Here is a 23,112-nt window from a genome sequence, read left to right on the forward strand (position 1 = left end):
AAAGTCATATAATAATTAAGTCAGGCATCCTCATGCCAACGTACCACAATTCCTGTTGGACACTCATCCCACAGTACCCAATAATCAACCCAGTACACAATAGACTCTCATCCGGATGATACATTGATGAGTAACTCAACGGAAGGTTCTCCACTTGTGATACCATCCTTAGTCCCCTCACTATGTCCAAAATCGACACATAGACCAGAACATCCTAATACAGTACTCTCAACATCAATATATACACAGATACCATATCATTACCGAATCGAACGCTAAAACAACGAACTTCTATTATATCGAATAATGTTTACACGAACATTAAGATTGATCACTTAAGCTCGACACTAAACACCAAACGTTATTATACCGGATACCATTAGGCCGAATACCAAAAGATCAAACGCTAAGTAAAATCAAGTACTTAGACTACACATTAAGACAGTGTACTCTACTAGAACAGTTACTATTATTTCGAACACTATTCGAACGAACGTTCAAAGATCAACTCTTACCGAACACTGCCTCTGACGAACACTATCTGAGGGCAACATCATCGAAACTGAACGTTCCCTACGAACGACCACTAACTATTAACGATCCTTACCTGAGACAAGCATCATCCGACCCGAACACTACCTGAGAATGATCACTTCTTGAATCATGCATCATCACGACTGATCACTACTTATTAATCGATCGCTACCTCAACGAATATCAAGGCCGGTCACTCCCCATAAATGATTACAACCTCAGAGCAACATCACCAATAAAGATCATTCCCTAAGAACCATCGCTACGAGACAGAGCACTATAATAAAGAACGCTTGAGTCTGGGTTAAACGCCTAGAGTACTCTGCTGAACACCTCAGTACTGACCGAACGTAATCAAACTAAACCTCAGGTTACCAAATTAAGATCGGACACTAGCTACCTGAGAACAACTATCATCAAGATCAACAGTTACCTAATAACGCCTGCTACCTGAAAGTAAATAATACCAAGACCGAACGTCACTAATAATAACGCACGCTACTACCTATAGACCCAACAAGTTTTACTTCCCATCTCTCTCGAAGAATTATTCCAAATCTAGCTTTATCTGCACTACCATCTCTCCCGTACCAGTACGATCATCACGGTTGGAAACCACAGTCACAACATGCAAGATGAATAATCAGAAGTATCACATCATAAACCCATTACACCTACTATAACAATTCCCATGATAAATCGACTCACATGACGCTGCAGACTAGTCTTTCATAAACTGATGTCGTTTACTTGTAATTCGTCGTCATAACCTGCTCTCAATAACAGGCGACCCGAGCCGTCTTCCATCACGACTTCCGACCTATCTCCCCGACTCCTCAAGGACTAACGAGTAAAAACATCGATACTACGCGTAACGATGCACTATACTCAACACGAGCCGAAGTCATTGGGCGAGACATTCACCTCCTCGCGCAGAAGAAGGTGACACTCGAATCTCCGTCTCACGCGAGACTAGCAAAAATGCTAAAAAAAGACAGACGAAGTTACAAGTAAATAACATAGTGTATGTACCACCTCCATCAGAATAAACGTGCTAAATCACGAATTCATACATATTCTCAATAATATGTATAAATAAACCAACAGAATAAACGTGCTCAATCACGAATTCATACATATTCTCAATAATATGTATAAATAAACCAACATTGGGTCAAGGAAATAACCAACAATTCTCAATAATTGATTTAAAATACTCCCACGGATTCATGCATTATTACCGAACGCTATTTCCAACTCTGATGCTGTCTGAACGAACGTTCTGGAATCAATCCTCTCACCAAAGGCCGAACGCTGCCGATGAACACCAAACCTTATTAACCGAGCTCCAAGGACGAACGCTAAAAATCAAGTCTAGTCGTACGTTACTTCAGCCGAGTACTTCCTGAGGATTTACATCATCGAGGACGAACGCTCACAAAACCAAGGACGAACGCTCATAATGCACTGTTTAAATGCGATTAGGACGAGCGTACATATATTATGACGAACGTACTCGGACGTTCGTTCAAAACCGAACGCTCATCACTGAGCAATTTGGACGAACGTCCAATTCCACCAGAATTGGACGAACGTTCTGAAGTTCGTCGACCACTATCTGGTCCAGCACTGTTGGGACGAACGTCCAATTTTGACTCACTAAAATGGGACGAACGCGCATTCTGCAGAAATTCTGCAGAGTCGCACCAGAGTCCAGAAAACCCAGAAAACCCCATTGTTTCACCCCCCTTTCCCAGATTTACAACAGTATAATTCTACCATCACTCATACAGATTCATAGCTAAGAAGGATATTCTAAACATAACATTATTCATCAAATAATCATAATATGATATCAAACCTATTATTTCTACAATTTATATACACAAATCTAGCTTCCCCTTACCTGGTTTTCTCCTAGCACAACCATCCTACAGCCAAGAACTCTGCCCCTATCGGAATGACGAAGATGTTCGGTTGCAATGAAGCCCTCTACTCCGTGGAAACCATGGTAGCATCAGAATAGAATTCCTATGGTTCAAGGTGCTGGAATTCTAGAGTGAAGTGAGAGAATTTTGGAGATGAAGTTTTAGAGAGAGAAAGAATGGTTTTCTTCCTCTGGTTGCTCTCCCCTGACGTCCAAAACAAGAGACCCTCTCCTTTGCTATGCTTCAGTAATATTGCACTCCAATAATTGCATTCTAATAGTCAAAGAGGTGGGTGACCACCATGTCCCCACCATGTCCCCCACCATTCAAAAATACGGGTCTTACAGAGAACATTGCTACAAAGAGAGAAGTTGAAATGAAATTCAAATCCCTAAAATGGAGAGAGAAGACAATGATAAGGAGAGAAGATAGAGTTCGAAAATGAAGAGGGCAATTTCGGAATTCAAACTTCAACCCATTCCAAACTAGATTTTAAATTAAAAAAAATATTCAAATTTGACCAATTAAAACCTGACACGTGGTGTTGTCAAATTTTTGTCAAATTGGCTTTGTTAGAATATCGGGATCCATTTTTTTTACCTTGGGGTCACCTTTTGTGTAAACAAAACACAATATTTTCTTAAGTGCACACAATAGGACAAAACTATCATCATGAAACGACTCTGTGGGAAACATTGAACGAAATTTTGACTTTAAGAACCAATATTATCCTTTTCTAGTGACCAACATGATTCCTATCTGGAAATGGAGGGACCGTCTGTTTTCTAATAAATCGTAGGATTAAAATAGCAAGAACAAAAAGAGTGAATGAGAGAGAGGTCTGAAATTGGAGTGTTGCCGGAGAAGTTGAGAAACTAAGGAAGAAGGAGGCTTAGATCAACAAAGTAAGGGCTGAAATCTTAAGGAACCAACCAATCTTTGCTGGAAAAAGAGGTAAGGGGAGCTAGACCTGTTTCTATAGATTGTAGAAATATTAAACTGTGTTTGAGATCTGTTATATTCTACTCTTTGATGCAAATCTGGGAATTTGGGGATGAAAAATGGGGTTTCTGGGTTTCTGGAAAATCTGGTGCGATTCTGCAGAATTCTGCAGAACGCGCGTTCGTCAAAACAGTGCTCGACCAATAGTGGTCGGCCAAACTAACCGTTCGGTTTTGTATACTCCAGTAACGAGCGTTAGCGTTCATTATGGGCTTGTCTAGTGAGTGTTCGGCGATTGTTTAAGTGTATAAGTGCTTGTGATCGTTCGGTCTTAACTTAGTATTCTTAGGTTTCCATCTTGAACGTTCGGCCTTGGTTTAATTGTGATGGTGAGCGTTAATTATCAATTTTGGTATTTTAGGTCTCAATCTCGAGCGTTCGGTTTTGATGTAATAGTGGTTGTAGGTGGCCGTCCTTAAACTGATATTTGCAGTGATCTTTAGCATTCGGTCTTGTTTCTGTATTAGTATTTGAGCGTTCGGTTTTGATAAGGCATTCTCGCTTGTAAGCGTTCGGTATTAATTTGGATTCTTAAGTTTGGATTATAAGCGTTCGTTTTTGGATATTTGTGATTTGTGAGCGTTCGGCCGTAATTGGATATTCTAAGTTTGAAATCTTAAACGATTGGCCTTGGTGTATTAGTGAGTATGAGCGTTCGTTTTTAACTTAGTATTCTCGGGTAGCAATGTTGAGCGTTCGGTATTCATTTGATAGTCTCAAGTTTGGATCTTGAGCGTTCGGTCTTGATATCTGTTAGTAATCATTAGCGTTCGACCTGGATCGCGTATTCTGATGTTTAGTTGGTAAGCGTTCGATCTGGGTGTATCAGTGATAGTTAGCGTTCGATCTTGACCAGGTATTCTCAGGCTTCGATCGTAAGCGTTCGGTATTAATGATAGATAACGTTCGGTTTTGCTGATGTTTATTCTCAGTTAGTGATCGTTCATAGCGAACGTTCGGCTTTGATGATGTTTGTCTTCAGATAGTATTCGCCATAGGCAGCGTTCGGTCTTTGATGATGATTTATCTTTGAGCGTTCGTCCTAGCAGTATTCAATTTGAGTGAGGTGTTCGGTTTTAGCGTTCGGTTTTAGCGTTCGGCCAAATAGTGTTTAATCCAGTGAGGTTTTCGGCTTTAGCGTTCGGCTGAATATTGTTGGTGCTCGGTTTCATCGTTCGGCTGAATAGTGTTTAATCTAATATTGGGCTCGGTTTTAGTGTTCGGATGATTATGTTGGATCTCATAGCGTCCGTCCAAATGCATAGTGTTTGACAATATAGCGTTCGGCAGATGGCTTTCGGTAAATAATGTTTGTACAAATAACGGTGAATAGTGTTCGGCCAAATAGTGTTCATCAAGTAGTGCCCAGTCAATAGTGTTGTTTCTAAGTTCTTCTGCTCTTATTCCGGGATGAATTGGGTGTGTAATCTGTTTTGAAATATATATATATACTGTAATGGGATTTCTGTATTTAATGCAAGTTGGCATATACTTTATTTTCGTGGGATTTAATTAGACAGCCTTTAAGAATTTTATATTCTTATCGTGTATAATCAAAAATATTTTTATGCTTTATCTCGGTAGTTAATTATTAGATTCTTAAATTTTTTACTTTTTTAGTCAACTTTAAATTTGCTTGAGTTTTTTAGTTTTATATATATATATATATATATATATATATATATATATATATATATATATATATATATTTAAAACCTTCTCTGACAGCAGCTTTGAGGTGCAGAACTGTCACAGCCAAGTAGGTATGAGCAGTAATGTCTACCCAAGATTCCCATAGAGACATGACCCACAACTCTCACCGATTCCCATTGTTGGTACTAGTTTTTTTTCCCACTAAAGTTAGGTAGCTCCGTCAATGATTGGAGCAAGGAAGCTTCTATTTTATACTTTATAAACATATTATTCATTTTAAAACGGCCTTCCTGTTACATGAATAACTGGTTGACTTGCAGCAGCTGCATTCTTTGGGACTGTCTATAAGATATTGTAAACCTAGGGCCATATTATTGTATTGCACAAATTTGCTTCGTCACTTCATGCATCATCATAAGTAAAAATGCATCTGTTCTTAAGAAGTACATTTTTATTACATAAATCAAATATGACATGCGTAAGATATATGCTGTCTATCTAAAAATTCTCAATTGTCTACCTAACTGTTTTAAGATTAGCCAAAAAGGCAACCACCATTTTAATTTATCAGTATCTCTATTGCATGTAAAAGCCTTTTAAGGTCTTCTTGCTAATGCTAATCCTCTCCAAGTTTCAACATTCTCAATTGGGTCTTATGCCCAACCTCGTGACCAAAAACAAAAAGAATGGATGAATAGATTATTCTGTCTCTGCAATATTATGATTTGAGTATGAAATATGAGCTTAATGCAAAGACAGAAACATATACTTTAAACTTATTGAATTTGTTTGACAATGCAATAAACAACTCCATTGTTTGATTCACTTTCAATTGTCATCCAAAAAAAAAGTATAGAAGCAAGAAAATTTAGTCTGAGGTGAGCTGCAATTGCTATTCGTTTGCCAACTCTACCTCAAACATTAAAGAACAACAGGGACGGAAAAACTAAATGTTGAACACTTCCCGTAAACCAAGTTCATCATTATTGACTAAGGTGAAATCATTATGTAAAAAAAAAATACCATCTTGGATTTGAGAAACTGGATTGGCTTTACTCAATCAACGAGCTGTGATGGAAGTGACAATTTGAGTAGCTTCTATATCTAATCCAGAAGAAGTCAAGGATCTCTCCAGTGTAGAGGAAGATGGTTGAGTGAGAAGGGAGAGACTAAGTACAATTTCTGCTATGGTTGGTCTGGACAAAGACTTGTCTGCAGTACAATTCACTGCCAAGGAGGCCAAGCTGAGAGCATAATCAATAGGATAATAATTATCTAACTTAGGATCCATCCATTTTCTGAGCCTCTCCTCTCTATTCTCTTCATGATCAAAGATCTTCCAAATGTCCTTCCACAGCATAACCACCTCACCCTTATCTTTGGTTGTCATGGCTTTCTTGCCAGTAAGTAATTCTATCAGAACCACCCCAAAAGCAAATACATCTATTTTTGACATCATGGGGTTGGTAAAAGTTCTGGCCATGGAAAAATTTGCTATCTTGGCCTTGAAGTTAGAGTCAAGAAGGATATTACTGCTGGTGATGTCCCTGTGGACTATTCTTGGATAAGCATGTTCATGCATGTACTGCAGACCCATTGCAACATCCACTGCTATGCTTATCCTCTGGCACCATGTAAGCGTGGTCCTTGAGTTTGATGTCTCTGAACAAGACTTGGCGAAAAGCCAGTCATCAAGAGACCTGTTTTCTGCATATTCATAAACCACAAAACAATTTCCATCATTGTCTGATGAGACACCCACACCCATTAGTTTCACCAGATTTCCATGACTCACCTTCTGCAGAATTTTCAGCTCCTCCGTGACATCTTTCTTGAATCTTTTTATTGCTAAAACCTTACCCTCTATGTTAGCCTTGTACACTGATTCCCCAATCTTGCACTGCTCACTGAGGTTCATGGTAGCTTCCAAGATTGCACCAGTTTCATACATGGTAGGCTTACTTACGTAGCATGAAACTCCAGAAAGTAGTTTATCTATAGTTTCAGCTGATGAGGCACTCCTATTCAAACTCTTCATTTTCAGAAAATATACATACAGCAGTAATATTGCTGAAACCACAACCAGTAGTGTGCATCCCAGACTGATACCAATTATAACTGGAAGACCAATTCTGTGTTTTCTTCCATCTGAAGGAGATTGAATAAGATCTGGCAAGCGTGTAACTGGGATCAAAACTGGAAGGTTGTTTGCGGCAGTGAAGTTTTGACCATAGTTGTTTTCACTTAATATGTCCTCTGGTGATGCACCAAACTTGTTGCTTACGAGGGAAACATTGTCATTGGGCTGCCACACGTGAGTGATCAGGTACTTTATCCCTCTGTCAAGCTGGTTCTTTGAAGGACACTTGCAAAATAAAGGAATTACAACTTGGATGCCTACTGGCAAAGTATTTGGACTTAGAGTGGGGTTTAAATCCATCACTACATGCCAATTTGTGAGATTCTGGTATGAAGTGGTTGCAACAAAGTAGAAGCTATCGCCTGGGTTGATTTCATAGGAGATATTGGCGAAAGAGCGGTTTCCAGTGCAACCACAGGTTACTGGTATCAGCAAGACTTGGCCTGGAATCAACTTGTCTTCCTCATTCTCTATGTTGCTGGCTCTTGCAATTGACAAAGGACTCGTGTCAAATATATTAGATACGCCGGTCACACTCAAAAAATTTGGAGACTGGGTTATGTATGTCACATAGGTTTCACACGAAGGAGGTGAATCGGAAGGGCATGAAAAGTTTGTTCCATTGGTCTGTTGTGATTGAGCTGCAATACAAGTGAAAAACATGAGTACAACATAAAGAATCTGGGCACGGAGAGAAAGAGAAACAAACAAGGCAGCCATTGATGTGAAGTTGTGATCAAATGTAAGTTACGAGGCAGTGTACTATCAGTGGCAATCGGCGTTGTTGATATGAAGAGTTCTTTATCAATAAAAGTATCATTTGTTTTAATATAAATATATGGTCCTGTTTGTTTCATTAGCTTTAACTATATTTCCTTTTGGCTGTCCGAATCCTAGACACAGTGGACACGTCAATATTTATATTAGACAAATTGTATGCACTTCATGCGCATGATATATAAAAAATTGGTAATAGGGTACTGTGATGTCAAAGCAAAGCTTTGGACGGCCAATTAATGTTCCTACCAGTTCTATCTATGCACGATGTTAGCCAGCAAGCCGACACCAATACACCAACTAAACTTGCTGATATGGGTAGGTTTGCTCAGACTTACCAAGACCATTATTAGCGACTGTAATTTACACATGATTCAACATAGTAATAGAAGGAATATTGCATGTACAGGGGCTGTAAGATTTAGCTGAAAATAGACTTCGAAATAACTAAAAAGCTTATCAAATGTTGTTATCAGATGAAATATCAAATGATACTATCAGATGTGAATTATTAAACGAAATTATAGAGTAAGTTTAACGAAAGAAAAGTTCGATTTTGCTCAAATAATAATGTAAGGACCGCACGTCCTTTTTAAAAGAAGAAGTGGGGAAGGGGGCGGCTGCACGTTTGAAAGAAGAGGGGCTCCACGTCCAGCAACGAAGTGGGCAGCAGCTGTGAGTGGTGGGTCTCTCCACCTTGAGTGCTCCAGCCACCACCAAAAACCTCCATCATTACCTTCATAGTGGACTTGGCACTGAGGAGTGGAAGGGGATGGTTGAGATTCGTCCAGCTAGGACCACCCAGTATGAGTGCACGGCCTTCTTTCCCTTTAAGAGAAGAACCCTTGGATTCAAAGGGGTGTTGGGTTACAAAAGCTCTTTGCAATGATTAGGCAGAGTGGTCTTGAGCCTGATGCTTATTTATTTAAGGTATTAATCCAAGGTTATTGCAAGTCAAATAGAGCTGCACTAGCATGGAGGCTCTTTGAAGACATGAAGAATTCTGGTTTAGTGCCTGACTCTGCCACCAAAGAGTTGCTAGTAAAGAGTCTCTGGAAAGAGGAGAGACGAAGAGAGGCTGCAGCAGTAGAAGAGAGTTGTGAGGAAATAAAATAAGGTTCTTCCGCTTGCATTGCAGGGTGATGAATGGACTGTCAGCTCTGCAGATCTCAGAAGAGTTTATAATATTTATTCTAATTCATTTGCTTAAAATGGGGGCTAGAGCTATCCATCGGCCTATACGATGGGTGTGAATTCCGTCGCACATGAAATCTCAGCACACATTCTTACAGGTGACAAACAATTTTTAAAAAAAGTTCGCAATTGTTTTATTTCCATAACAACAACTCCTGTCACGCATTAGTATGTATTTTTCTGCAATGTCAAGGATTTGTAGAAATCGAGCTGGGAGCTATAATATCAATTATATGTTATCTGGGAAATATACTCTTCATATATAAACTAAATTTTCTGGACAAACTATCCAGAACATACAAATACAAACACCACACTTTAATCTCTCACACTCACAACTCAAACAAACACATATACTTCTCTGTCTCTTTCACGGTACACATGCTCACACACTTTCTCTTGCACACAATACACAACATGGAGACTCTCTTTTCTTCCTTCTCACTGCCCATTCTCCCACGGTGCACACACTACAAGTGTGTCACACGACCACACCTTCCTCTGTATTCTCTGCCCATTCTTCCTCATACACGGCCTGACATTACTTTTGCCGTACAACAACTTAGTCAGTTTATCTCCACTCCTCGCCAACCTCACATGCAACAAGCCATGAGGATTCTTAGATACTTAAAGAATGCTCCTGGTTCTGGTCTATTATATGCCGCAAATAACTCCTTCCGCATTCATGCCTATTCTGACTCTGATTGGGCTACCTGTGCTACCACTAGAAGATCCATCTCTGGTTTTTGCGTTTTCCTTGGAACTGCTCTTATCTCCTGGAAATCAAAGAAACAAACCACCGTTTCCAAGTCTTCTTCTGAGGCCGAATACAGATCTTTAGCTTCCTTAACTTGTGAATTACAATGGCTGCAATATCTTTTAAAAGATTTGCATATACCGTGTCCGACCCCTTATTCTGTTTACTGTGACAACAATTCTGCTATCCACATTGCCAAAAATCCCACTTTTCATGAACGAACCAAGCATATTGATATAGACTGTCACGTTACTAGACAAAAGCTTCAAGATGGTCTTATCAAACTTCTCCATGTTTCTTCTACCAATCAAGTTGCAGATGTTTTTACCAAATCTCTCTATCCTTCTCCTTTTAATACTGTTACTTCCAAGCTAAACATGCATAATATACATGTTCATCTTGAGGGAGGGTGATAGAGACCTTTTACATTACCGATCGTCCTTAACGCTCGTCATTACTGTTCGGACGATCGGTTTGATTGTAATCCCTTTCTTTACCGATCGTTCTTACCGATCGTCATCACTGATCGGTAAGGACTCTTGGACGATCGGCTATACCGTTCGTCAAGTTCTGTTGACTTCTCGCTACTGTTCCTGTTGTCTTCTCACTGACGATCGACTCTACTCTCGGACGATCGGTCGTTCCGTTCGACAGGTTCAGTTGTCTGCTCTCTACCGATCGTCTCTATTCTAGGACGATCGGTCTAGGAAGCTGCTCGGTCTGCGTTTTACTTTTCTTAGTTGTTTCTTCTTTTTTTCCTGTATAAATACTTTGTTTTATTGTAATTTCCGTAACTTTTCAATACCATTCATTTTCAGTTTGTTCTTTCTGGTTTTCTCTTTCTCGTTTCTCTGATCACTTACAGTCGCACATGAAATCTCAGCACACATTCTTACAGGTGACAAACAATTTTTAAAAAAAGTTCGCAATTGTTTTATTTCCATAACAACAACTCCTGTCACGCATTAGTATGTATTTTTCTGCAATGTCAAGGATTTGTAGAAATCGAGCTGGGAGCTATAATATCAATTATATGTTATCTGGGAAATATACTCTTCATATATAAACTAAATTTTCTGGACAAACTATCCAGAACATACAAATACAAACACCACACTTTAATCTCTCACACTCACAACTCAAACAAACACATATACTTCTCTGTCTCTTTCACGGTACACATGCTCACACACTTTCTCTTGCACACAATACACAACATGGAGACTCTCTTTTCTTCCTTCTCACTGCCCATTCTCCCACGGTGCACACACTACAAGTGTGTCACACGACCACACCTTCCTCTGTATTTTCTTTCTTCTCGGTGGTGGGTGTTTTACAACCACTTCTTCAATCACTTTTATAAGTGAGTTACACACAAAAATCCAAATAATGGTTGGTGAAGTGGATGACTACTTTCGGTGTAGTGTGGTAGTTACAATCATTACAAACAAACAAATAAAACCGTGTGGACCCTTTTAAAGTTTACCCAACAGGATTGTGGTGACAGCAATTGGAATTGGGACCATAATTTAAAATCGTGAAAACGATTGTGGAGATTGTTTTAGACGGTGAGGTTGACTACAAAAGTTTAGGTTGCTGTAATAAGATTTCTAAATATTTGTTGTAGGCTAGGACGTGGGTTGATACTCAGAAGCGGGCCTTTATTCTTATGGCTACGAAATCCTTCGTTGTATCCACTCAATCAAGCTCTTTTGTTTAACGTGTGGAAACCTGCATTCAGTGGCAATTTTCAACTCCTTTTATTTTTCTTACGAAAGTATTTGGTTACAAATTTCAGTTATGAATAAACAAGGGATGCACTCCGGTAGTGAAAGAAAGGGTGGCGGAACAACGTTAAGAGAAACAGATACGGACGGCATTTGGGTGAATCATCAATTTGATCCATGAAATATGGTTCTCTCGTCAATGGTTCTTAGAGTAAGGAAAATTACTTAAAAAGCATTAGAAATTATGTAAGTAATGCCTTAAATGTTCAAAAACTAACCTTCAAAGGTTCTTCGAATTTACTCTAATACATCAATTTTAAGAGTAAATTAATAAGTATTCAAAATTAATTAAACTATTTGTTACTTTAAAGACTGTTTAGAAGGGAAGGTAACAACTTGAGGACAAAATGGGTGATTTACTTTCAAGAGTCAATGGATGATATTTTTTTTTTAAAGAGCTTTGTGTTGCCAAGATAAGACTTGGCTATGTTCCATAGATGGGTTTTATGTTTAAAATTAATGTCTGACATGATTTTGAATCAGTTTTCTGTTAGAGGATGCTTACTCCAAAAGAAAGAGTGTAAACTGCAGCTAATGACATTTTTCCTTTGGTTTAGTCATGATTATCTTTTTTTATTGATTGAGAATAAAATGTGGTATTTCATTATATTAATTAAATTAATTTTTAAATTTTAAAAAGAGGAAACATAAATAAAAATTATACATATATGGATTTTATAAGAGGTTATTTGTAACATCCCAATTGTGAGAACCTGATTTAATTAGCACACAAAACCACTCTCTGATCACTCTTATGATGCGTTTTGCCACGTCAAAATCCACTCACATTCCCACTGCATGTGTCTGCCATGTGTCACAGTGGAAGCACTCTGCTAATGATAGTGGAAGACAAGTGGTGTGTGGAGAATGGGAGTTAGTTTCTGTGAAAGAAGGAAGTAAATTTTCAGGAAAACTCTTCCCATTCTCTGCATGCAATCACCTTCCTTCTCTCGAAAATTCTGACCTCAAATTCTCTCTGAAATTTCTCTGCACTCGTTCATCTTCTCTTCAAGATAACTTACCATCGAACCCTCTGATCTCATTTCAGACACAGGAGAAAGTTTCCCTGCACCGTGAGCACTATTCAGATCCGAACAGAATTGAGAACTGAACTGGTAAGTTCTCGTTTCTGCACAATTGTCCACTTAGTTCATGCGAACCAAAATTCTGGTTGCATGCAGGATTAGAAGTCTGATCTGTTATGATTTTTGGTGTATTAGATTTAGTGGAAGTGGTTGAGTGAATTCCTGGATAGAAAGCCGTGAGTGAAAGAGTGAAATTCTGAGCAATTGGAAGTACACTGCAGTAACAGGTAAGGGAAGCTTAGTAATTTAATTTAATGCTGTTTTAATGTTAATGACAGTAATGAAGTGCACTGGATGTTGAATTGTATGAAATATATGAATTTTAAGTATGCATGTATGAGTATGTTGCACTGGTTGTGTATGAATGTTAATGTTTGAAACTGTATATTAATGCTGGTATGTCTGCACTGGAAAATGATTAATTCGGGTTGATCAGATGTTGAAAAATGTTGAATTTTATGCAGAAAATGTGCTGTATGAGTTGGGATATTATTGAAGCTATGTAGAATTTGGAATGATATGTTTGGAACTGGAAATTTCTGTATTGATGATGGAGTAATATGAATTCTGTAATGTATGAAATGTAGGATGGAAATGAAAACTTTAAAATTATGAATCACATGAAAATCTGTGAAGTTATCGAGTTGAAAAACCTGGAAATTTTACCTTCTCTGATCTATCATGTACGCTCGTCATCGAACGGTCTTATACCGTTCGGTTTCCCTGGAACATCACTTAGAATAAGGATTCTTTCATTTGGAAAGGACCCTGATCTGGAACGAGCGTTATTAGTTGTCAAGAGTTAGGCGTGAGCGTTCGGCTTAGCCTAGCGTGTCCAACTATTGAAAATAAAGTGAAGTATAGTTAGGACGCTCGGTTTTGGTTTACCAGCGTTCGTCCTAAGTGGCGCTTTGTATTATACTGAGCGTTCGTCCAAATGAACTCTCGATCTTAGATTGAGCGTTCGTCCTAGTTAGCGTTCGGTCTGATACCGAACGTTCGTTCAAATGCACGATCGTTCAAATGCACGTTCGTTCAAATGGTGTTCGGTCATTGACCTGACGTTCGTCCTAAAGAGGGTTCGGTTTCTACTGAACGCTCGTCCTTACTATTGTTTCGTGGGCGAATCTTGTAACGTTCGTTCAATTGATTAATTAACGTTCGGTCTTTGACTGGCATTGTTCGTTTCAGAATTTACAAAGGCTCTGATTATTTACTTAAAGTCATGAAAAACTGTAATGGTTCTTTTCATTTAATCTCAAGTCTTTATACTTAGAATTTTTCCTAAGTATTATTTGGATCTTTTAGACTCAATTTCAATTAAATTAGTTAATTGTATCAGTGTCCTTGCATGAATAAGGGTGCGTTTCTTTTGTTCAGAAACGTGAATGTATGAGTGCTGTAATATGTTCTTCCCCATCTATTGAGAGATGAACGTCCTTTAAAATTTAGAGAGTGGAACACAGAATGAAAATTTAATTAAGAGAAGTTGTGAATATGCGAGAATGGTTATGTGAATGAATTCTATCGGATTGGATTGTGAATGAGCGTTCCAAGGAGGAACGTCTCCATGATGTGAATATGAGAAGTAGTGTAGTATGACCATGGATTAAGCTACTGATGGCTGTTCATCCTGATATTCCGTGATTGCTCATCCTCATGTAGAGGAGAGTAGTTCATGCGTGGGAATGGCAGGAGGCCCTAGTCCTTATAGTACTTGGGCTGATAAGGGTTAACCTCGGGTGGCAGCTGTTGAGGGTATCCCAGTTACTACATCACCCGGGTGCAGGAACGCCTGTAGATACATGGATCATACAGTCCGGACAGTCTTTAATTATGAGAATTTGGATGAGTCACTGTATGCGTGGATATGTGTTTAATATTGTATGAATTGTATGACTGATTTTATATGTTAAATTATGTTGATTGTGTTGAATTAAATTACCTAAGCTTACCCTTGCAATTTTCCTTGTGTTGTCTACTGTTTTCTGTATGTCCGTCTTGTCAATGCAATGATCATCCGTTGTGGATGTGAGCAGATGGTGAGGCACCCCTTGAATCTATGCTGGAAGAAGAAAATTTGGAGGATGCCAACCTCGTAGAAGTTGAAGTTAAAGCTGAGCAGTAGAGGCTCATTCCGTAGCAGTTTTAGGATTTAGTTCTGTATTGTATTTTGACAGTTCTGTATATAGTTTTTGCAGAATTGTAAATACTGAACTGTTTTGTATTTTGATGAGTTTCTGAACACTGTAAAGTGCTGCAAGTTCAGTTTTAAATGTTGAGCATCTGCTGTAATGTACTGTACAGTACTGTTTATTTTTTTTTTACGTGCTGCTTTCTTTTGGAGCAGCTGTTATTTATTTTAAGACTGCACTGTATTTTCTGTAAATGTGATTAGTTCTGATTAATGGTAATTACTATTTATTGGGATGTTACACCAATTATATAATAACCAATATTATATAATATAGACGTCAACATCCAAATATATATAACAGTCAGAATATGACGTGTAATTAAATGTGAAATTACAATTGTGAGGCCTTGGAAAATTAACCGTAAGCCATCTGTCCAATCCAATTAATGCACTGCTGAGTCACCTGGCTGCTCTCATTAATGCACTGCGCCACACACTCAGTCTCATTAAAAACGCACTCACACACTCTGACGCACGCCTGCCAAGTGTCAATTTAGAAGCTTCTGAAGTCAGTAGTGGGGGTGCAGGTGTCACCAGGAGAACGCACGTTCGAGTGGACGTGGGGTAGACAAAAATGATTTCTGAAAAATCTGCCTCCACTCTCTCTGCATGCACCTTCTCCCTCCCAAACTCAGACTCCATTTTTCTCCAACTTCTCTCTAGAATCCTTCAACTTCTCTCTACTATTACTCACCCATCTCTTCTCCGTTCAATATTCAGAACCGTAGGAACGTTCCCTGCGCCGTGAGCTTCAATCTGAACCTAACAGATCCAAGTTCTGTAACCGGTAAGTCGCTCGACTCTGGACGTTTGTTTCTGTGTTACATGCAAACTAAGATTCAGTTGCATGCAAGGGTATAAACTGAGTTCTCTGAGTTTTCTTTGGTTAGACTTAGTTGAAGAGCGTAAGAAAGATCGTGGAGGGTAGAAAGCCATAGTTGGGCAAGTTCAAGTTATACTATTAGACATACACTGCTATCCAGGTAAGGGAAGCTTAGTAAATTAATTTATACTTGTATGTTGTATGCAAGCATGATATGAACTGAATGTATGAGATGTATGCTGGTTGAGTATGCATGAACGAACGTTGTTGTATGGAATGAATATAATATATGTTGGTTGAAATGTATGTTTATGGTTGATACGTATGAATATGAGATGATTTATCCCTTTGAAGTAAGAATGATTAATGTGAATCATATAAAGTTTGGAAATTGATATTGATATGAAGTATAAAGCATGAACTGATACGTTGAAAATTGATAATTGAACTAGATGAAAATCGTAAATATGAAATCCTTACTATGATAAAAATACGTTCGTCATCGTACGGTCTTATACCGTTCGGTTTCTAATCAATTGCTTAAAAAGGAATTCTTTCATTTGGAAAGAGTTCTGATCGAGAACGAGCGTCCCGTGAAATACTATGTTGAGCGTTCGGCTCAGCCTAGTGGTAACCTTATAATTTAAATTAAGTTATAATGTATTATCCCTTATACTTACAAATTTGTAGCGCTCGGTCTTACACTGAGCGTTCGTCCTCTATAGTACTCGGTCTTATACCAAGCGTTCGTCCTAATTAATTATCGGTCTTATAATTAGCGTTCGTCCTAAGAAGTGTTCGGTCTTATACCGAACGCTCGTCCTTACCTTTGATTTCTAAAGGGGCGCAAATAGCGTCCGTCCAAATGATTAGTAAATGTATATTATCGCGTTCGGTCATTGACTGGCAGTCGACCCCTTTAAACACATTGTTCTCAGTATAATTAATTATTTGTCTTGTTGTGTCTTCATTCATTTGGATTCGGCCTAGAGTCCTTGTACTTAAATTATTCTGAACATTGATTGCATATCTCTAAGAGTCGGTTCATTCAACTGATTCGAGTAGCAGTGACGTTCGTCATATAAGTATGTGTCAACTTATTCTGTTTGGCAACGAGTCTGCTAAATCTAGTCTTTAGCGTTCGTCTTCGTTCTTCAGAAGTATGAACGTTCGTTATTTTATACTTTCAAAACTGAAGATAAAGATGATGATAAATTATAAGATGTTGAAGTGTGAACACTATATTAAATGATTATACGATTATGGAATTTGAACGAGCGTTCCAGGGAGGAACGACTCTTACATATATTGAATATTAAATTTGGTAAAGTATGACTGTGGATAAGTTAAGACTTGCTGTCCATCCTGATGTTCCATGAGTACTCATCCTCATGTAGAGGGAGTATGTCATGTGTGAGATGTCCAAATCATACTCAAATTCATCATTTACATCTACAGTCATATTATCACAGTAATTTAAACATATCTCATACATTCACATACTTTTCACATAAATCACATCACAGTATATATATATATATATACATATTCAAAACATATTGCACACTCAATTCAACCCAGAATAAGAGTAGAAGAACTTAGAACCGAACACTATTGGCTGGGCACTATTCACCGAACGTTACTTAGACGAACACTATTTACCGAACGCCATCTACCGAACGCTATATTGCCGAACACTATGCCATTTGGACGGACGCTATGAGATCCAACATAATCAGGCCGAACGCTAAAAGGCAGAACACCATAATGATAGAACGCTCTTAGAACGAACAATACTAGGCCGAACGCTCAAAACCGAACACCATATTCAATTAAACACTATTCGGACGAACGCTAAAACCGAACACCTCACTCAAATTGGATACTACCCGAACGAACGTTAACATCATCTCTTAGGCTCAACACTAAAACACCAAATGTTATTAGACCGAACACTATATGAACGAACGCGAAGATTGAGCACTAAGACTTCACTGTTTGAACGAACGTTCAAAGTTCAAAGCTCATCAAGACCGAACGCTGTCTATGTCAAACACTATCTGACGACAAACATCATCGAGACTGGACGTTCGCTAAGAACGATCACTAACTTAGAACAAACATCATCAAGATCGAACGTTCGCTAACACATAGTATGACCGAACGCTTACAATTTAAACCTCAGAATACCTGATCCAGGTCCAACGCTATCAATCACTAATCACATAATAATACCGAACGCTCAAGATCAAACCTTAAGACTATCAAATTAAGACCGAACGCTCAAGATTACTACCCGAGAATACCAATTTAATAACGAACGCCTACAACCCCAAATTCACCAAGACCGAACGCTCAAGATGACTTCCTGAGAATACCAATTTAAGGATGAACGCCTACAATCCCTAATTCACGATGACCGAACGCTACAAGTTAAACCTTAGAGTACCTCCTCAAAACTGAACGCTTTAGATCACTATGAGAATACCAGTTTAAAGCCTACGATAACTATTTCACGAAGACCGAAAGCTCAAGATTGAAACCTATCAATTTAAGACCGAACGCTCAGGATTGAAACCTCTGAATACCAATTAAAGACCGCATTGTTTTACTGTTAAATGTAATTAATTCTATTATATGGTGATTACTGTATTTTGGGATGTTACACAGTACTAAGGCCTCCTTGAAACTTCCAGAAGATCTCCACTTCACCTCTCCCAGATCTTGCAGCAAAGCTTTTCACTCCTCCGGATGCAGAACCCAACACCCCTTTGAATCCAAGGGTTCTTCTCTTAAAGGGAAAGAAGGCCGTGCACTCTACTGGGTGGTCCTAGCTGGACTAATCTCAACCATCCCCTTCCACTTCTCAGTGCCAAGTCCACTATGAAGGTAATGATGGAGGTTTCCTGGTGGTGGCTGGAGCACTCAAGATGGAGAGACCCACCACTCACAGCTGCTGCCCACTTCGTTGCTGGACGTGGAGCCCCTCTTCTTTCAAACGTGCAGCCGCCCCCTTCCCCACTTCTTCTTTTAAAAAGGACGTGCGATCCTTACATTATTATTTAAGAAGGACGTGCGGACCTGGACACTGTCCTTCAAGTGTGGGAACAGTATACACTCGAGAGCAACCATCTCTGTACTGAATCATATAATATTGTTATGGCTCTCTATGCTCAAATGGGTAAGGACTCGCAGGCTGTACGAGTTTTTCAGGGGATGATTGATGAAGGGTCTCTGCCGAATTTCAGGAGCTTCACTATAATAATCGAGCACCTTGTGAAATCTCGGAAGTTATCGGAAGCAATGGAGGTTTTTAATCTGTTGCCTTTGAGGAGGGTCAAACGCACTTTGAAGCAGTTCTCGGTTCTGCTAGAGGGTTTTGAAGGTAGCAAATGGTTTGATGAAGTGAAAATTTTAGTTGATGAAATGCAGGTTGATGGAATACTTCCTAGTAGAGGCGTGAGTTTGTTGCTGCAGCAGATGAAAGAGGAAGGAATTCTTGAAGACAATGAGCAATTACTGCGAGGAATTTTTCCAGATGAGAGAATCAGGAGTGTAAGTTATTCTGTTGATGGTGGTGACGGGGATGATGATGAGAATGAGAATAAGGTTGAAGACGAGAATATAAATGATGCGAAACAATGTGATCTTGTTGATGGAGTTCATTTAAAACCATGGCTGGACCCACGGGCTTTGGCAAGTGCCTTACGGAATTGGAGTCCTGATGAGGTAGCAGCACTAGAGGGTGCAAACTTTGTGTGGACAACAGGGTTGGTCTGCAGGATGCTTAGAAATTTCAAAACACCAGAAGCTGCATGGAGTTTCTTCTGCTGGGTTGCTAATCAAAGTGGATTTACTCATGACATATACACCGTACAAAGAATCACGACCCTACTGGCACGACATGAACGTACTGACTTGGTTAATACACTCATCTCCAAGATCAGAATGGAGGGAATGAGACTACCATTCAGCACCATCAGGCTGATCATTGACTTTTATGGGATTTCAAAAAATGCTGATGCTGCTACGAAGGTTTTTAATGACGACCGAATACTTTGCGGTCCCATATCAAATGTAAACCTGATGCTTCTGTATTCGTCTGTTCTAAGAACATTGACTAAGTGTGGAAGAAACTCCGATGCCTTGGATATGCTTGATGACATGATTTTAAATGGTATTTGCCCAGATATCCAGACATTTTCAGGCCTAATGCTATACTTTTCACAGCTTGGGGACATAAAAACAGTACCAAAGCTCTTTGCAATGATTAGGCAGAGTGGTCTTGAGCCTGATGCTTATTTATTTAAGGTATTAATCCAAGGTTATTGCAAGTCAAATAGAGCTGCACTAGCATGGAGGCTCTTTGAAGATGTAAGGCGCGTACGTTCAAATTGGTGAGTGAAAGTGGACGTTCGGTTTTGTGGTTAGCGAACGTTAGCGTTCGTCCAAAATGACTCGTACGCCAAAATATGTTGAGCGTTCGGTATTAAGTTTGACGAGCGTTCGCGTTCGTATATTGTGAGTGTAGCGTTCGTCCTATGAGTGTAGCGTACGCCCTTAATAATGATTGAGCGTTCGTCTAAATCCTCCTTTGAGCGTTCGTATAAATGTATAATAGATTTAGAGCGTTCGTCTATGTGTGTAATGGATTTTCAGCGTTCGTCTGGGTATAAATTGAGCTTGAGCGTTCGTTGTTAAATGGGTATGTATAAGTTTAAATCGTGAACGTTCGTTGTTAATTTATAAAAATAGCGTTCGACATAATTTAGTATTATCAGGCTTGAATCTGGAACGTCCGTTATGGTTAGTTAGTGACTGTAGCGTTCGGTTTCATTTCTGTATTAGTAAATGAACGTTCGGTTTTAATGAGATATTATGAGCGTTCGGTCTTGGCTTGATTAACGTTCGGCCTTTGTTTTGTTCTGATGGTGAACGTCCTGCCTCGGTTTTGTTGTGAGCGTTCGAGTTCAATTTAGACTCTAAGTTTCAAATCATAAGCGTTCGTTCATGGATATGATTGTTAACGTTGGGCCTCAGGTTGGTATTCTTGGATTTGAATCTTGAGCGTTCGGTATTATTATTATGGGATTAGAAATTCTTAGCGTTCGGCCTGTTGATCTCATAGCGTTCGGCCAAATAGTGTTGAATCCAATTAGACGTTCGGTTTTGACGTTCGGCCTTATTGTGTTCAGGCGTTCGATTTTGGCGTTCGGCCAAATAAAGTTGAATCCAATATGACGTTCGGTTCTAGCGTTCGGCCAAATAGTGTTGAATCTAATATGACGTTCGGTTTTAGCATTCGGCCAGATAGTGTTGAATCCAATATGACGTTCGGTTTTAGCGTTCGGACTAAATGTGTCCAGGCGTTCGGTTTTAGCGTTCGGTCAATTTTTGTTCAATCTCTTAGCGTCCGTCCAAATAGTGTTCGGCTTAGTGTTTTGAAAATGACGTTCGTCCAGTAGCGTTCGTCCCACTGTGTTCGGTGAATAGTGCTCGTTCAAATAGTACTTTACAAATATGTTGAATTCTAAGTTCCTTTGGTCTTGAGTTGGATTATGTATACCAATGGTTGGAATATTGTCTGTGACGTGATTTATTTGAAAATATGTGAATGTATGAGATATGTTGGATTTGTTGTGATAATAGGGTGGTATCTGGTTATTCATGACTTGGGTTAAGGTTCAAAGTAATAGTATGATTCATGGACGTAATTCCATGATCCTCAAGGAGAGGATACATGGTGGTGTTTTGGGGTTGTATAGAATGATTACATGATAGCTCAGTTTTGGGGGTCATCCTGAATCTCCAATGGTCTTTCTTCTCATGTAGAGAGGATTGAACATGTGGTGAGGAGTAGCAGGAGGTCCTAGTCTTGGATGCTTCCATATGATCCAAGGTAAGTGATAACGGATTAACCTCGTGATTGTGGCCGGGTGGGAGTGCCCAAAAGTTCCACCGGACGGGAGTGCCCAAGTTTCACAAGGAGGTAGTGCCAGGGCGGAAGTGCCCAAGTTTCATAAAGCCACCACGAGTGCAAGACCCGCCATAGCTCGGTAATCATTCTAGTCCGGACGAGTCGGTCTATAAAGCAACAAGTCGGGGTTTAAAGTAAAAAGTCTTGTGATGTCAGTTTACCATGTTTGGATGAATGTTTACATGTCATGGGAGTGTGTGAAATATGGATCAATGAGTATGCTTTAATTGTTCGAATGATTGCATAAATTAACTGTGCTGTATGTATAACATGCTTTTTATATCTAGCTCACCCTTGCATTGTTTGTTATGTGCTGTTTGGGTATGTTTCTTTGGCGATGATCATCCACTTGGATGGGAGCAGATGTTGAGGAGGAAACTTTGGGAGCAACTCTTGATGGAGACGGCAGTGCTGCAGCTTAGATGTCTAGTTTTTATTTCGTAAACTCGTTTTATTTGGAAGGATGTTTTGTGTATTTTAAGTTTTAAATTCTCCGTAATTCCCATAGAGGAATCTTAATACTCCAGTTGTCAATTCCGCACTATTCTGAGGATGACTGTATTCCTTATTTAACTCTTGACTGCTTTCCTATATTATGCATGATGATGTCTTTATTATATATGTATGACGTATATAATTGGTGTGAGACCCTGAAAATTTACTCTGTAAATTACCTGTCATATCACCATTAATGCACACCACAATCCATGCTTATCTCATTTAAAACCCATTTCCAAATCTGATAAACCCTCTGCTGTGCACTGAAACCGAGTCACATCATTCTCTGCAACGTTGAAAACGCACATGGCTTCACATGCACACACGCCACGTGTTGCAGAAGAAGCTTCCAGTTCAGAATTTAGTGGGCAGGTGTCAGCTTGGGATACGTTCGCTCAAACGAACATGAATTTAACAAAACTGGATTTTTTTAGAATTCTCTCTCTTACCTGCACCACTCATTCTCTTCCTCAGAACCCAAACCCTTCATCTTCTCCAACTTCTCTCATAAACCAGTAAACTTTTCTCTACTGTAACTCACCAAGCTTTCTCCAAATTCCATTTCAGAACCGTAGGAGTGTTCGTCCAGCTGTGATCTTCACTTTGGACCGAACAGAATTAGATTCTAAGCTGGTAAGTTCCTTTCGCTAGCAGTTCGTCCGTTAGGGTTTCGTTCGAAACCATGTCCTCGGTTCATGCATGAACTATTTTTAAGCAATCTCTGATTTTGATGTTTAGATCAAGTGAAGATAGTTAGTGA

The 23,112-nt window shown here is 39.2% G+C and overlaps 2 protein-coding genes across 5 annotated transcripts; one reads left to right on the forward strand and one right to left on the reverse strand.

Annotated features, from left to right (window-relative positions):
- The first annotated feature begins 3,228 nt into the window (after nucleotides 1–3,228).
- Nucleotides 3,229–22,201, forward strand: LOC148201380 (pentatricopeptide repeat-containing protein At5g66631-like). Of its 4 annotated transcripts, XM_088109103.1 has the most exons (5): nucleotides 3,229–3,416; nucleotides 11,784–11,923; nucleotides 12,821–12,887; nucleotides 12,993–13,084; nucleotides 14,897–22,201. In XM_088109103.1, the coding sequence occupies exon 5, from the start codon at nucleotides 19,037–19,039 to the stop codon at nucleotides 20,276–20,278; it is 1,242 nt and encodes a 413-aa protein (XP_087965229.1). In that variant the 5' UTR covers nucleotides 3,229–3,416; nucleotides 11,784–11,923; nucleotides 12,821–12,887; nucleotides 12,993–13,084; nucleotides 14,897–19,036; the 3' UTR covers nucleotides 20,279–22,201. The 4 variants fall into 4 exon arrangements, with proteins under 4 accessions (XP_087965229.1, XP_087965230.1, XP_087965231.1 ...); XM_088109104.1 differs by lacking the exon at nucleotides 11,784–11,923; XM_088109102.1 differs by lacking the exon at nucleotides 3,229–3,416 and having other exon boundaries at nucleotides 10,294–11,923.
- On the reverse strand, nucleotides 5,884–9,927 carry LOC148201381 (serine/threonine receptor-like kinase NFP). Its single transcript, XM_088109101.1, has one exon. The coding sequence runs from the start codon at nucleotides 7,975–7,977 to the stop codon at nucleotides 6,178–6,180; it is 1,800 nt and encodes a 599-aa protein (XP_087965227.1). The 5' UTR covers nucleotides 7,978–9,927; the 3' UTR covers nucleotides 5,884–6,177.
- Nucleotides 22,202–23,112: the final 911 nt, after the last annotated feature.

Source organism: Vigna umbellata, chromosome 3 (assembly GCF_029865625.1).
Source record: "Vigna umbellata cultivar VRB3 chromosome 3, Vumbellata_1.0, whole genome shotgun sequence".
Classification (NCBI taxonomy): Eukaryota; Viridiplantae; Streptophyta; class Magnoliopsida; order Fabales; family Fabaceae; genus Vigna; species Vigna umbellata.